Source organism: Raphanus sativus, unplaced genomic scaffold (assembly GCF_000801105.2).
Source record: "Raphanus sativus cultivar WK10039 unplaced genomic scaffold, ASM80110v3 Scaffold0117, whole genome shotgun sequence".
NCBI lineage: Eukaryota > Viridiplantae > Streptophyta > Magnoliopsida > Brassicales > Brassicaceae > Raphanus > Raphanus sativus.
The window spans coordinates 47,305-62,709 of NW_026615437.1; the positions used below are offsets into that span (position 1 = coordinate 47,305).

The 15,405-nt window shown below is 35.7% G+C and overlaps 1 protein-coding gene across 2 annotated transcripts; it reads left to right on the forward strand.

The window, feature by feature from the left end:
* Window positions 1-933: 933 nt before the first annotated feature.
* On the forward strand, window positions 934-14,002 carry LOC130501196 (myrosinase-binding protein 2-like). 2 transcript variants are annotated; one of them, XM_056996073.1, is made up of 8 exons: window positions 934-1,077; window positions 1,156-1,390; window positions 1,850-2,110; window positions 11,585-11,655; window positions 12,127-12,328; window positions 12,414-12,863; window positions 12,938-13,429; window positions 13,507-14,002. In XM_056996073.1, exons 2-8 carry the CDS (start codon window positions 1,196-1,198, stop codon window positions 13,759-13,761), a joined length of 1,926 nt encoding a protein of 641 aa, XP_056852053.1. In that variant the 5' UTR covers window positions 934-1,077; window positions 1,156-1,195; the 3' UTR covers window positions 13,762-14,002. The 2 variants fall into 2 exon arrangements, with proteins under 2 accessions (XP_056852053.1, XP_056852054.1); XM_056996074.1 differs by having other exon boundaries at window positions 12,414-12,860.
* The last annotated feature ends 1,403 nt before the right edge of the window (window positions 14,003-15,405 follow it).

The following is a 15,405-nucleotide window of genomic DNA, read 5'->3' on the forward strand; positions in this document are numbered from 1 at the left end:
AGTATGGTCATTCGTTTGAGAGAAAGATGTAAGATATCAAACTAAGTCTCACATTGAAAATTTAGACAAAGAGTGTATAATATAGAATGAGATATCCAACTCTAATTAGTACGAGATTTTTTTGGATGGAGTCTAAAACTAAATCCATGCGGGTTAGATTCTAAGTCTCAAAATAGACAATATCGTATTAATCGGATAATAAATAGATAGACATAGATTCACTAAATCCCAACAGCACCAAACCGAAAAAACGACTAGAGGAAGAGAAATTTTTCTTTGAACATTAAGATAACCAGAACAACAGTAAGATTATATTGGAAGACAAAATATCATGGTCAAGTAAACCTCTAAAAGAGATTGAAAACCTGAGTCTCGTTAACAACATAGAAAACCTGACTCTCGTTAACAACATATCAGCCGGAAACTATGCAGTACTGTTTACTAATTATAGTATATGTCATATATGTTAAATACTACACTTGCCGTAAAATCCAGCCCTATCTTAAAATGGGGTCCATTTATAAAGTCAAGGGCATCACCACTTTGCCATAGTGGCAGATTGAAGTGTAGTAGGTAGAGTTGGTATGTGTATAAATCGAAAGTAAAATCGGTTGGTATGAGTTGGAAAGTCTTTTAATACCATGAAATAAATAGATGTATATTAGTGAAAATCCCAAAATCTTTCATATCAACTGCTTGCGATACGTCGTCGTCTGCTAACATGTATTAATTTATTACTCAAATTATTCAATTTCTCTTGGATCACGAGATAATATAAAAACGGACCTAGGTGATAACTAGGTGGGGCAAGTGCCACTTACAAAAACTTAAATTGTCATTAGTTTTATTGAACATCCAGGAACACATAGTTTAAGCTTCACAATGCCACATGCACATTTGGTTGAAAACCAACTATAACAACTAATTTTGTTAATCACTATAATGTGCCCCATGTTATAATGATTGCTAGGTCCGCCCCTGTCAAGAAATATGTCGACGTGAACTTACCATGGGTCGATAAATACCCATGCGATTTCCAAATATAGATCACTGCACAAAGCATTACTTTCTTCAAAGGTCAGCTCCTCAGTATCCCTATATCCATCTGTTCCATATTGTTGTAGTTTATCTAGGAATTTAATTTCGTAATTACAGGTTATAATATTCGCAAGACTATCAAACAGACGTAAAAGAGATGGCCCAAAAGCTGGAAGCAAAGGGTGGTAAGAAAGGAGGTGTATGGGATGATGGTGTTCACGACGGTATTAGAAAAGTATATGTAGGTCAAGGCCAAGATTGTATAGCCTTCGTCAAGTTTGAATATGTCGATGGTTTTGAAGTGGTTGTTGGGGACGAACATGGAAAAAAGACGCTGCTAGGAACTGAGGAGGTAATAATAATATATACTGTGAAAATTCGTCCGGTGGATTTGCAGAGCATCGATATTAACTTCTCATTTATAAGTCTTCACTGACTCCATAATTAGATTGTTGGTACATTTAGCGTGTTTCGAATCCAATACCTTATTCTCTAATAACCCTTTCACAGAATAAGTTGTCACCAATTAATCTGTATGTCAATTAGTGACAACTTATCCAGTAGGAGGGTTGTTAAAAAGTGAGATCTTTGGATTCGAGAAATGTCATGTGTATCAACAACTTAATTATGAAGTGAGTGAAGATTTATAAATGAGGAATTGAGATCGATATTCTGTAGAACAAGCCTCGGATACACGAGACGGGTGGGTGATCCACGGGACATGTCGTCACATGTACTATAATTTACTTTGTTGAAAATGTCACTTTTGTTCAAAATTGGTTTCGCGCTTGAGAGTTTTTTTTTTTTGTAGTTTGAGATTGATGCAGATGACTACCTCGTATACGTGGAAGCATTTCGTGATAAAGCAACCGAAGAATCCATCGTGGATCTTAAGTTCGAGACTTATAAAGGCAAAACCAATAAGCATATCGAGACAAGTCCAGGGGTTAAGTTTGTTCTCCATGGTGGCAAAATCATTGGATTTCACGGGCGTTCGAGCGATGTTGTACACTCTATTGGAGCCTATGTTACTTTCCCGTCCACTCCTGATTTGCAAGGAAAGTGGATTAAGGTATTAAAAAGCACTTTTTCTTATAAACACACAAAACACAATTAACTAAGGATTGTGTTGGTAATATTACAGAATCTTAAAATCCTATAGAAAAAAACATATAAGTAAAATAAGTGGAAACTGCTTGACTAAATTGAAATTCAACGAATTGTGGTGTATATATGACTCTAAACTTGACTTTTAATCAAAAATTGCAAAATATTTGAGATCGGAATAATTATGGGGGAAATTGAAAGTGGGCCATAATCATTATGTTTTCGGCTTTCTATACTTTTGCATTAATTTGTCAGTTTTGGACATAATTACCTACATAATATTAAAAATAATTATTACAAATTATACAGAGTTTTGATATAAAAAATTGAACTCCAAACTTTTTTGGATATGTTGATCTGTATTTGTTAGAATATATATTTAACCCTTTTTACAAAGATAAAAAAATATGTTCTTACTTGTCTTCAACGTTTTATCAAAGTTAGTATTCGTATTGTAACATTTTCTCTATGATCTATCTAAATATAGAATACATATGAGTCAATTCTAACCAAAATTCTTTGTTATTTTTAACATACAATATGTATTGTAGGTTTTTTACTTCATTGCAGAAAAATCTAGAAAACGTTTACCAATGTTTTATCCTTCACTCTATCAGATATCCAAGATGAAAAACATACTTTTAATTTTATGCTATGTTCTAGAACGGCTAGAATTTATATTGTAACCTTGTATATGTGTTTTAATTTTTATCCTATTTACAATACATATTTTATATTTACGGTTATTTTTTTGTTTTTAAATCTGAGAAAATCTAAGAAACAATCTTAACAAAATCTAAAAAGCAATCTTAGGAAATTTTATTTAAATTTATCTTGTTCTTAGACGAAAATTTATATTGAATGAGGTTGAATTCATCTCTTTTTGCTTCAACAATCGTCGTGCTTTCTTTTTTAATATCTCTTGGTTATCAAATCAAATGATGCATATCTATATAATATGTGGTTTTTGAAGATGGAGACAAATACCAAAAAAACTGCAGAGAGGTTGGAGAGTACCAATAATTTGTCTTCGTTGGTCTTTGTTTTTCGTTTAGGAAGGTGGAGCGAACGAAGAAGAAATATAATTAACTTCTAGATCTTTTCTAAAAAAAAATTAATAAGATAAATATAATTACTAAGTTAAGTATATTATGTAAAGTTATGTTATTTATTTAAGTAAGGGTTAATTTCGTATTTTTTAAAAAAAATCGAAGGTATATTTAGACAAACTTAGAGATTCAAAGGTATAAAAACAAGTCAATTCTCAATATAGCCCAATTAGCCAATTTTCCTATAATTATGCGCGTGTGTAACTAATAAGAATTAAGAGCATCTCTAAGTTCTAAAGAAAATATTTTATAATTTAAAATAAATTAAATAATAAGAAATGAGAGAGAAGAGAGTGAAGTTCTTATTTAGAACTTCTGAGAACTTGCTAAGAACCTCAAGCAACTATGTAGTTTATGTTTATTGGTTTAGTTATTTAAGAAAAGTCAAAGTATAGTTACATAATTAAATATATATTTTTCTCTTAAACTATCCACAGTAGTGAAAACAATACCTTCATTTTCACATTTAACATTCCACATTATATTTTTCTCTTCCACCTAATAATTCAACATTTATTTCATTTTAACACCTACAATAGTTTTGTTTAATAAAATTTAACATTCTATCCCCATTATTTTATTTTATATTTTACTTTTGTATATTTATATATCTACATATTAACTTTTTTAAAAAGATATCTACAAATTATAAAAATAAGAACTAAAATCAAATTAAAAATGTAAGTTTTAAAAAAATTTATTTACTTTCTTGTTTTATATTTTTGCATGTAATAAAAATTAAACTAATTTATTAAAAGTAGTAAAATTTTGTATTAATTTTTTTATTCAAACTAGTTAAAACAAGTTTCTATCTGTAGAATATGAAAAATAATAAAATTTGATATAAAAATAAATTAAATTAATCTATTTATAAAATAAAACTAATCACAAATAATTAGAATAAAAGCATCAAATATATCATTGTGTCTCTTCTCTTTCTTTAGAAAACTGACATATTGCATTTGTGGATCCGATTTTTGGTGTTTTAACATGTTGAAAATATTCAACTCATTTGAATCCAAATAATCATTTTGATTTTTTTTCAACAAGTTCATTGTGGGAGTTCAATTGTTGAATAGCCCCATTGCACATGGTCTAAAACTTAACGGGTTTCACCTTGCTCTAAATCGCTTAAAATATTTTTTTATCAAATACTATTAATTTATAAGGTGGAGCAAAAGGGGCAGGCTCCAGGACTAAGATGTTCACATGCCATAGCACAAGTAGGAAACAAGATTTACTCATTTGGTGGCGAGCTTTATTGAAGTTAAACTTGATTTTGGGTTATGCTTAATTATGGGCCAATAAACTCTTATTGGACTAAATCCAAAATTAAACTCAAATTCTAGAATCCTTCTAGAATTATCATCACCTCCTTAAGTAGAAAAATCTAGAAAATGTAGTAGAAAAATCTAGAGAGTAAGAAAGAAAAATCTAGGAAGTAAGGAGGTTGTGTAAGAATAATCTAGATATTTGTAAGCTAGTTTAGGAGGCTATAAATACCTCCTCATCCTCTCATTTGTAATATATAGAAAAAGTTGAACAAGAGAAATAATAAGAGAGTTTCTTAAAGTAAGAAAGAGTGTTCTACTCAAAGTTCTCTAAATCTCTTTGAAAGTTCTTCCATATTATTCTTCATACTTAGAAGTTCTTTTGATTCTTTCGGGTTCTCGGGTATTACGGTCTTGGGCTAGTGCTAAGCACTATCAAGGGTGGTTTCTTTACATGGTATCAGAGCCAAGCTAATCTTGTGCTCTTCAAGATCGGGTTTTAAAGAGAGCTCGGGTTTATTCTAAGTATGGAATCAACGGGTCGTGTTGTTGGATTGGGAATGGAAATCCTAAACCAATCTAACTACCGGTTATGGAAGTCATGCATGGAGTCATACCTGGTGAGTGAGGACTTATGGGATGTCGTCGGTGGTAACAGCACAACACCACCAAGAGGAAATGCTGCAACCCCGGAAGCGACAAAGGAGTGGACACGGAAGAATGCCAAGGCGGAGTTTGCTTTGAAGAGGTCAATATCTGCAAGCATATTTGAGCATGTCTCAAGGTGTACTTCCGCTAATTCCATTTGGCAAGCTTTAGATCAATTGCTCAACAAGAAGAACGAGGCTAAGCTACAATTATTAGAGAATGAGCTTGCGAATGCGAAGCAGGGGGAGTCTTCAATCTCAGAGTTCTTCATCAAGGTAAAGAACCTATGCTCTGAGATTAATACTCTAAACCCGGAGGAGTCAATTTCTGAAGCACGGTTGAAGCGGTCTATTATTCGAGGTCTACGGCCCGAGTATACACCGTTTGTGACTTCGGTTCAAGGATGGGCTACACAGCCTTCCTTGGAAGAGTTTGAGAATTTGTTAGCTTCGCAAGAGTCATTAGCCATGCAAATGTCAGGAGTCAAAATCAGTGATGACTCGGGAAGCGCCTTTGTAGCTCGGAGACAACAAAGCTTCAAAGCGAAAAACAAAGATAGAGGTCCAAGACACAATGATGGAAGTGAAAGATCTTCCATGGATAAGAAAAAGTTCAAGTGCTACCGGTGTGGAAAGCTTGGGCATTTCAAAAGGGATTGTCGAGTCAAGTTGAAGGAAACAAATATGGTGGAGTCAAAAACTCATATTGAAGACGAAGAATGGGGGAAATGTTTCACGGTGGAGCCTACACATCCAGGTACACTCACAACTAAGAACTTGAGAAATGACTGGATCGTAGACTCGGGTTGTAGCCATCATATTACCGGAGACGAGAAGTTATTTTCTAGTCTTCAACGTCATGACGGGAAAGAAGCCATTATTACCGCCGATAATTCAATCCATCGAGTTGAGAAGGAAGGAACTGTTGTCATTAAAGGAGATGATGAAGAACCGATCACCCTCAAGAATGTGTACCATGTCCCTGGAGTAAAGAAGAATCTTCTTTCGGTGGTGAATGCGGTTGACTCAGGTAACTATGTTCTATTTGGCCCAAGAGACGTTAAGTTCCTAAGGAATATTAAAGAATTAAAGGCGGATGTTGTTCACACTGGAGCACGCGTCAAAGATTTGTACGTTTTATCGGCCTCAAACGCCTATGTGGAAAAGATGAGTACAAATGACAATGCTTCCATCTGGCATGCAAGACTTGGCCATATAAATATGACCAAGCTTAAAGTCATGGTGAATAAAGACTTGGTTCATGGGCTTCCAAAGTTAAAGATTCAAGATGGAGGAAAAATTTGTGAAGGTTGTCAATATGGAAAGTCACATAGACTTCCATTTGATCATTCAACCTCAAGATGCAGTGGTCCATTGGAGAAGGTCCATAGTGATTTGATGGGTCCAACGAGAACATCCTCCTATTCCGGGTTTCGCTACATGTTGCTGTTCGTAGATGATTTCTCAAGGTACACTTGGGTATACTTTGTGAAGGAGAAATCAGAAGTATTTCAAAAGTTCCAAGAATTCAAGGTCACCGTGGAAGGAGAGTTTGGTCGAAAGCTGAAGGCTCTAAGGACGGATAATGGAGGAGAGTTTATGTCAAAGGAGTTTCTCTCTTTTTGCCAAAAAGAAGGTATTAAGAGAGAATTTACATGTCCATATACACCTCAACAAAATGGAGTAGCAGAAAGAAAAATTAGACATCTAACCGAGACGTGCAGAAGCTGGCTACATGATAAGAATTTGCCTAAGGCCTTATGGGCAGAAGGCATGAGATGCGCAGCCTATGTCATCAACCGAATGCCACTCAGTCCAAACAACATGAAGTCACCTTACGAGATGATTCACGGGAAGAAGCCAACGGTGAAGCATCTCAGGATATTTGGATCAGTCTGCTACGTCCATGTGTTTGACTCTCAAAGAACAAAGTTGGAAGCAAAGGCAAAGAAGTGTATCTTTGTCGGTTACGATGAACAACGGAAGGGCTGGAGGTGTATGGATCCAGAGACACATAAATACACAGTGTCTCGTGATGTTGTCTTTGACGAAGTTTCATCCTACTATGGACCACATCAAGTCTTAGATGAGCAAGATGGTTCAAGTTCCTCTAAGACTGATGAACAAATTATTCAAGTTTCAAGTGATAATGAAAGCTTTGAAAAGGAGACTCAAGGTGAAAGGGGGAGCATTGACCAAGATGAAGAAGAGGAGCATGATCATGGTTCTCTCGCCAATCAACGACCGAAAAGGAACATCGTCAAACCTGCTCGGTTCAGAGATGAAAGGTTCGTCACCACTTACTCTTGTTACTTTGCAGCTCCTCTAGATGAAGATGAACCATCATCTTATGAAGAAGCAAAAGGAGTTGAGGAATGGATGACCGCAATGAAGGAGGAGATTGATGCTCTTATGAAAAATGAAACTTGGAATTTGGTTCCAAAACCCAAAGATGCCCAGCCTGTTTCTTGTAAATGGGTGTATCGACTAAAGCGAAAGGCAGACGGAAGCATTGATAGATACAAAGCAAGGTTGGTTGCTCGAGGGTTCTCTCAGAAGTACGGAGAAGATTATGATGAGACCTTCAGTCCAGTAGCAAAGATGACTACGGTACGCTCACTCTTATCTTTAGCTGCAAGCTTTGGATGGAAATTATGGCAGTTAGATGTGAAGAATGCTTTTCTCTATGGTGAACTTGATAAAGAAATATTTATGGAGCAACCACCTGGTTTTGAATCACAAGAGTATCCTAACCATGTGTGCAAGCTAAAGAAGGCTTTGTACGGGTTAAAACAAGCTCCACGAGCTTGGTACGGAAAGCTTGCTCAATTTCTTCAATTTTGCGGTTACATGGCATCAAGTGCTGATCCAAGCCTATTCTTTAAGAAAAGCGGAAGAGTTCACGTAGTAGTTCTCCTCTACGTGGATGATATGATCATCACTGGAAATGATGATGCTGAAATTGCTCGTCTACAAGAGGATATGTCGGTGAGGTTTGAGATGAAGAAGTTAGGCGAGCTGAACCACTTTCTTGGTCTAGAAGTCAAAAGGCTAAAGGATGGAATATTCATCGGCCAACAAAGTTATGCAAGAAGAATTGTCGACAAGTTTGGAGTACACCAAGGAAAGGTACGTTCTACTCCACTAGACACTAACATAAGGCTCAAACGCGATGAAGGATCCTTGTTAGCCAATCCTCAACCTTATCGGTCTCTTGTTGGGAGTCTTCTATACTTAACCATTACAAGACCAGATATTGCCTTCGCGGTTGGTCTTGTAAGCCGGTTTATGCAGGCACCAAGGAAGCCACACCTAGAAGCAGCAAAGAAGATATTGAAGTATGTGAAGACAACTCTTGGAATGGGACTGATGTACAAGTATAATGCCAAGGTTTCTCTTCACGGTTTCACAGATGCTGACTTTGGTGGAGATTTAGATGATAGAAAATCAACTTCGGGGTTTGTGTTCTTATGTGGAGACACAAGCATTTCATGGTGCAGCAAGAAGCAAGCAACGGTGTCCTTGTCTACTACTGAAGCTGAGTATAAAGCTTCAACACTTGCAGCCCAAGAATGTATATGGCTTCGAAGACTCCTTGAAGACTTGTTTCAGCCAATCAATAAATCAGTTACCATCTATGGAGATAATCAAAGTGCCATCAAGCTGGCCAATAATCCAGTGTTCCATGGAAGGACGAAGCACATTGAATTGGAACATCATTTCATAAGAGAAAAGGTGCTTGATGGAACAATAGAAGCATTGGAGGTTCGAAGCGAGGACAACATTGCTGATATCTTCACCAAGTCACTACCAAAAGGTCAGTTCGAGATACTTCGCTCGAAGCTCGGAATGGTGGACAAAATCAAGTTTAAGGGGGAGTATTGAAGTTAAACTTGATTTTGGGTTATGCTTAATTATGGGCCAATAAACTCTTATTGGACTAAATCCAAAATTAAACTCAAATTCTAGAATCCTTCTAGAATTATCATCACCTCCTTAAGTAGAAAAATCTAGAAAATGTAGTAGAAAAATCTAGAGAGTAAGAAAGAAAAATCTAGGAAGTAAGGAGGTTGTGTAAGAATAATCTAGATATTTGTAAGCTAGTTTAGGAGGCTATAAATACCTCCTCATCCTCTCATTTGTAATATATAGAAAAAGTTGAACAAGAGAAATAATAAGAGAGTTTCTTAAAGTAAGAAAGAGTGTTCTACTCAAAGTTCTCTAAATCTCTTTGAAAGTTCTTCCATATTATTCTTCATACTTAGAAGTTCTTTTGATTCTTTCGGGTTCTCGGGTATTACGGTCTTGGGCTAGTGCTAAGCACTATCAAGGGTGGTTTCTTTACAAGCTTATACCAAATCAGCCTATCGACAAAGACCTTTACGTCTTTGACCTTGAGACCCGGACATGGTCCATTTCTCCAGCCACAGGAGACATTCCCCACCTTTCTTGCTTAGGCGTCCGCATGGTGTCTATTGGATCAAACCTATATGTCTTCGGAGGCCGAGACGCTTCCAGAAAATACAACGGGTTCTACTCTTTTGACACGACCAAGAACGAGTGGAAATTGCTAACTCCGGTCGAAGAAGGACCCATTCCTCGTAGCTTCCACTCTATGGCAGCCGATGAGAACAACGTTTATGTTTTTGGTGGAGTGAGTGCTACGGAGCGGCTCAAGAACCTAGACGCTTACAACATCGTTGATCAGAAGTGGATGACGTGTTCGACTCCTGGAGAATTGGTTAGCATAAGAGGAGGAGCCGGGCTTGAAGTGGTGCAAGGGAAGGTTTGGGTGGTTTATGGATTCAACGGGTGTGAAGTAGATGATGTTCATTACTACGATCCTGTTGAAGACAAGTGGACACAGGTGGAAACGTTCGGAGAGAAACCTTCAGCGAGGAGTGTTTTCGCTAGTGCGGTTGCTGGCAAACACATTGTGATATTTGGAGGTGAGGTTGCGATGGATCCAAAAGCTCACGTAGGCCCGGGACAATTGATAGGTGGGACCTTTGCGCTGGACACAGAGACATTGAAGTGGGAGAGGTTGGATAAGTTAGGTGAAGACGAGGAGACTCCAGATATTAGGGGATGGTCGGCTTCCACAAGTGGAACCATTGATGGTAAGAAAGGGCTGGTGATGCACGGTGGGAAAGCTCAGACCAATGGCCGTTTTGATGATCTTTTCTTTTATGGGATTGAGTCTGCTTAAACGCTTTAAAAAGTCGTTTGGTGATAACTGTTTGCGTTGTGCTGTGTGTATGTGATTCAATAAGGGAGGATCGTGATGGTTGCTACTATATGATCCTTTATCAGCTTGTTTGTTACTTTATATTTAATTTTCAGTCTCTGCGTGTTTGTTTCATGGTTCGTGTTGTATCAATAAATTGCTTATTTTCTCCATATCTCTTTTAATTAATTGAGCGATGATGGATGTGTTGGAAACTCCGAAATGAGCCATATTTATTATAAATAAAATCAAGGGACCCTAAAATCGATTGTGTTATTTCTCTAGGTAAGATAAATAATTATCGGCTACAAAGTTAGTCATGTTTATATTTCATATGCTAACATGCAAACAAACACAATCATCCAATTGTGCGTATTTTGCTGTGAATGCCTTAGCGTGTGTGCGTGTGTGTTTTTGTGGTTGTGTTTTGATTCTCTGGTCACACGCGCACACGAAAATCATGAAGAGAAAAATCTTGACTGGCGTGTTGGAATGAAACTCATGCATTCCTTTATTCGCAAGGACTTCGTGTTTGCGTGAACTAGTTAGGTAAGTCATGGCCTTTCTTTGGTTTGCCACTTTCTAAAAAGAACATATGTTAGCTAGCTCTGTTTGGTTGTAACTACTTTTTCACCAACAGTTTGATAATTATCTCTTCTACTTTTACCAAATACCAAGTAACGATTACACATTAGTTTCACCTTGCAAAAGTGTATTTTCTTAACAGATTTACTACTGTATTTATCATAGTTCTTGAAATTATATAGTGTTGCATACTTATACTCTGCTGTTTTATTCTTTTTTTATACTCTGCTGTTTGGAACAAAATTAAAAGTTAAAACAGAGAAAATTAAAATAGGATTTTGTTACCACTTAGAAATTTAGAATTATACTTACAAATGTTTGATTTCTTTTAGCTAAATCGTCACTTAATAAATTAATATTTTAGGGTTCAAAGATAATATATTGTTAAAACCAATAATTCAACACATATATATAAGTGTTGTTACCACTTATAATAATGTTGTTACCACTTATAATAATGTTTGATTTTTGTTATCCCATTATTATATATCATATCTTTTATTATCCTATTTTATCGAATACTCTTGTTCTTCCAGTCATTGGACTCACGCTTTAAATCCATTTTAATTTTGATGTTAATTTTTTTTCCGTTACCTGTAGGTTCACATACACAGAAATGTACAACTTAGAAGAATACGTGGAGCATTTTCATCACGTGTCCACAATATAACGTGTGTAACCACTTCGCTTTGTGTAACCACTTTTTTTTGCAGCAAATCGTTATTTACATTCCTACTAAATCCTTATCTCGATACAGAAAGATTCGATTACCTAAAATTATTTTTAAACTTATAAAACTTACTAAATATGGAAATAAAACATGTATAAATGTAAATAGCAGTAGAAAAATCACTCTCAAAAAATAAAATCAACATTCGGTTTTAGTTTGGTCCGTACCAAAGAGTGTCAGTATATATACATATGCAAATCCCAACCCACAGTCATTCATCACTCTCTTACTTGAATCAGAACTAAGGTTACAAATATCTTTCCGATTAGATTAATTTCATTTTTTTAATAGGATGCTAGATGTGAATAAGGTTTTTTCTAGGATATAAAATTTTAGTTTTGATAGATTATAATCATTATTTCCCAACTCTTCAGATATTCGTTATAATGAAAACGGTTTTGATTGTTTCCAGGAAAGAAATGGCACAGAAAGTGGGACCTTTTGGTGGTAACAAAGGAGATGCATTCGATGATGGTGTTCTTGGTTATACCGGTGTGAAGAAAGTGACTGTTGGTGAAAATGGGAACGGTGTTGATTGTATCAAGATAGAATACGAGAAAGATGGAAGGTTCGAGACACAAATGCATGGAAGCGTTACCGGAATACTCAAGGAGGTATATATGACATTGCATTTCTCTAACAATGTTGATTACTATTCTCTATTTTAATTTAAATGCTCTTTTGTTGTTGTTATTTCAGTTTGAGCTAAACTATCCGGACGAATATATCACATCAATTCAAGGAACCTACAGCAACGTTGCGAGATATAACACAACTATCGTGAAGACGCTTACCTTCAAGACATCACACGGCAGAACATCTCCCATGTTTGGTAACACGGCCATTTTCTCAACAGATTTTGTGGTGGAAGGTAAAGCTGGAGCAAAGCTTATGGGTTTCCATGGAAGGTCTGGCTCTGCTCTTGATGCCATAGGAGCTCACTTTTTCGCGTCGACTTCTCCGCTAAAGCATATAGAACCTCGTGGTGGATTCGGAGGAAACGCTTGGGACGATGGAGTTTATGATGGTGTAAGCAAAATCTCGGTGGGACTAAACTGTGGCAACATTGGCTATGTTAGGTTCAAGTATGTTAAAGGAAGCACATCGGTGAGGCATTCTCATGGGAAGATGAGCGAAGAACCTAAAGTAGTAAGCTCTATATCGAAACTAGCCCTAATCTATAGCTTTTACTATTTGAGTTTGCTTATGAGTTTGTTTTGCAGTTTAAGGTGGATTATCCAAACGAGTACGTTACATCAGTGGAAGGGACTTATAACTTTTGTGGTGATGTGACCTCGCTAACTTTCAAAACATCAAAAGGGAGAGTCTCTCCTGAATTTGGAAAAGCGTCTGGTTCGAAATTTGTACTTGCGGTGAAAGACCACATGCTTGTCGGGTTCTGTGGCCGGAACGGCCTCATTCTCAATTGCCTCTCAGCACTCGGTGCGCGTTTTGCGCCTGTTCCCACACCAGTTCCGACACCAGTTCCAACCCCAGTTGCACCGGTTCCAGCGCCAGTTCCTGCTAAGAAATTAGAAGCAAAAGGTGGAAATCACGGTGCTGCTTGGGATGATGGTTTCTATGAAGATGTGAGGAAGATTTATGTAGGACAAGGTGACTCTGGTGTTTCCTTTGTCAAATTTGAGTACGACATTGGCAAGAAGCTTGTAGCTGGAGATGGACATGGGAAGATGTCACTTCTTGGAACAGAGGAGGTTTTTCTATTTGTTCTCAATACCCTTTAACGTTTTCTTGAGATCCAAGTTTCACGAATCTTTTTTATTTCTTGCAGTTTGAGCTCGATTTTCCGAATGAATACATCGTATCGGTGGAGGGATGTTACGATAAAGTCTTTGGATTTGAAGCTGAAGTTGTGACGATGGTGAAGTTCAAAACAAACAAACGTACATCTCCACCGTTTGGGATGGATGGAGGTATACCGTTTGTGTTTGAGATGAAGGATCATAAAATTGTTGGGTTTCATGGAAAATCTGGAGATTATGTTCATCAAGTTGGTGTCCATGTCTCGCCAATCTCCAAGTCTTAAAGCTTCTAAGCGTTTGCTTCGTCTTCGTGAAATAAAAAAATCTCTACAAGCTTGTTGCTCCTCTGTTTCTACTATCTTTTAACTATTAAATCTTGTGTTCTTTGTCGTTGGTTTGTTTGTGTCTCTTGTGATATGAAGTCGTCCGTTGTCTCTTTGAATAAACTATCGTTAGTGTTTGGACTAGCCAGGATCTGCATCCAGTGACTTGTTCAATGTTAAAATATAATATTATTCTCTTCAAGTCTATCTAATACATACTTCAGACGTCTATATACAACATGCTACAGCCGCTTAAGAAAAAGAGCAAAATGTACACACTAAAAACAAACATGCAAAGCAAAAGAAGACATAATTTTTGTAATTTTATTAAAAGACAACATCGCCGGCTTCAATTCATTATGGTAGTGGTATACCAACCTCTTGTTCTGGAGTTTGGAATGTGCTAAGGTTTTCTAAGAAAAAAAAAGGGTTTCTAAGAAAACTACGTTAGAAAACTATCATATTGTAAAGTTTTTTTGAAGGTTATTTCTAAACTTTGTTCATTGATCAAAGGGTATTATAGTTTTAATAGATGAACTGTAGTATGGTATACCTCCGGATATCTGGAAAATTTTAGAGTTTTGACCAGATATCGGATTCGATCCATAAAAATAAATAAAAAATAAATAAAATAAATAAAAATTCAAAATAATATAAAAATATTTTATTACAAAAATAAAATTTAATTACTTTTAAAAATTCTAACAAATAATTTAATAAATTTAGTATTAAAATACCATAAAACTTTTTTTCAGTCAGCATAAAACTTATAATATAATATTTTATATAACATGGTGATGGTGTTAAAGCTTCCGAGTGATTTTTCTCGTCTTCGTGAAATAAAACATACTATATAAGCTTGTTTTTTTTTTTGAAAAAGTACTATATAAGCTTGTTGCTCCTCTGCTTCTACTATCTTTTGACTATTATGTCTTGTGTTCTTATGTCGTTGGTTTGTTAATGTCTCTTGTGATATGAAGTCGTCCGCTGACTCTTTGAATAAGGTATCGTTAATGTTTGGTCTAAGCCAGGATCTGCATTCAGCGACTTGTTCAATGTTAAATTAAATATAATAGTATTCCCTTCAAATCTATCTAATACATACTTCAGACGTCTCTATAAACAATATCTAATACATACTTCAGACGTCTCTATATACAAAATACTACAACCGCTTAAGAAAAAGAACAGAATGAACCATAAAAAGTAAAAAAAACATGCAAACACAAAACATAAATCTTTTATTTTCTTTATAGAAAACATCGCTGGGTTGGTTAGTGTGGAATATGCTAAGTTTTTCATAAGAAAACTACATTAGAAACTAACAGTTTATAAACAAAATTTGATGGTTATTCTAAACTTTTTCGACCAAAAAAAAAGTCAAGTTTTGAAGTCTGATATTGCCATCTTGAAAGATGTTCATATCTCAGCGTATGATCAATGATTATAGGATAATTACAACATTTGGTTTTTAATATATTTCTTTTAAATAATCGTAAATTTTGTAGCTCTTAAATAATCTAACGTCAATTCGTAGGTATTAGATTAATATACTAAGTAATTTCTCACGAGCTTCATATACTAATGTGCAATAAATAGGTGTCC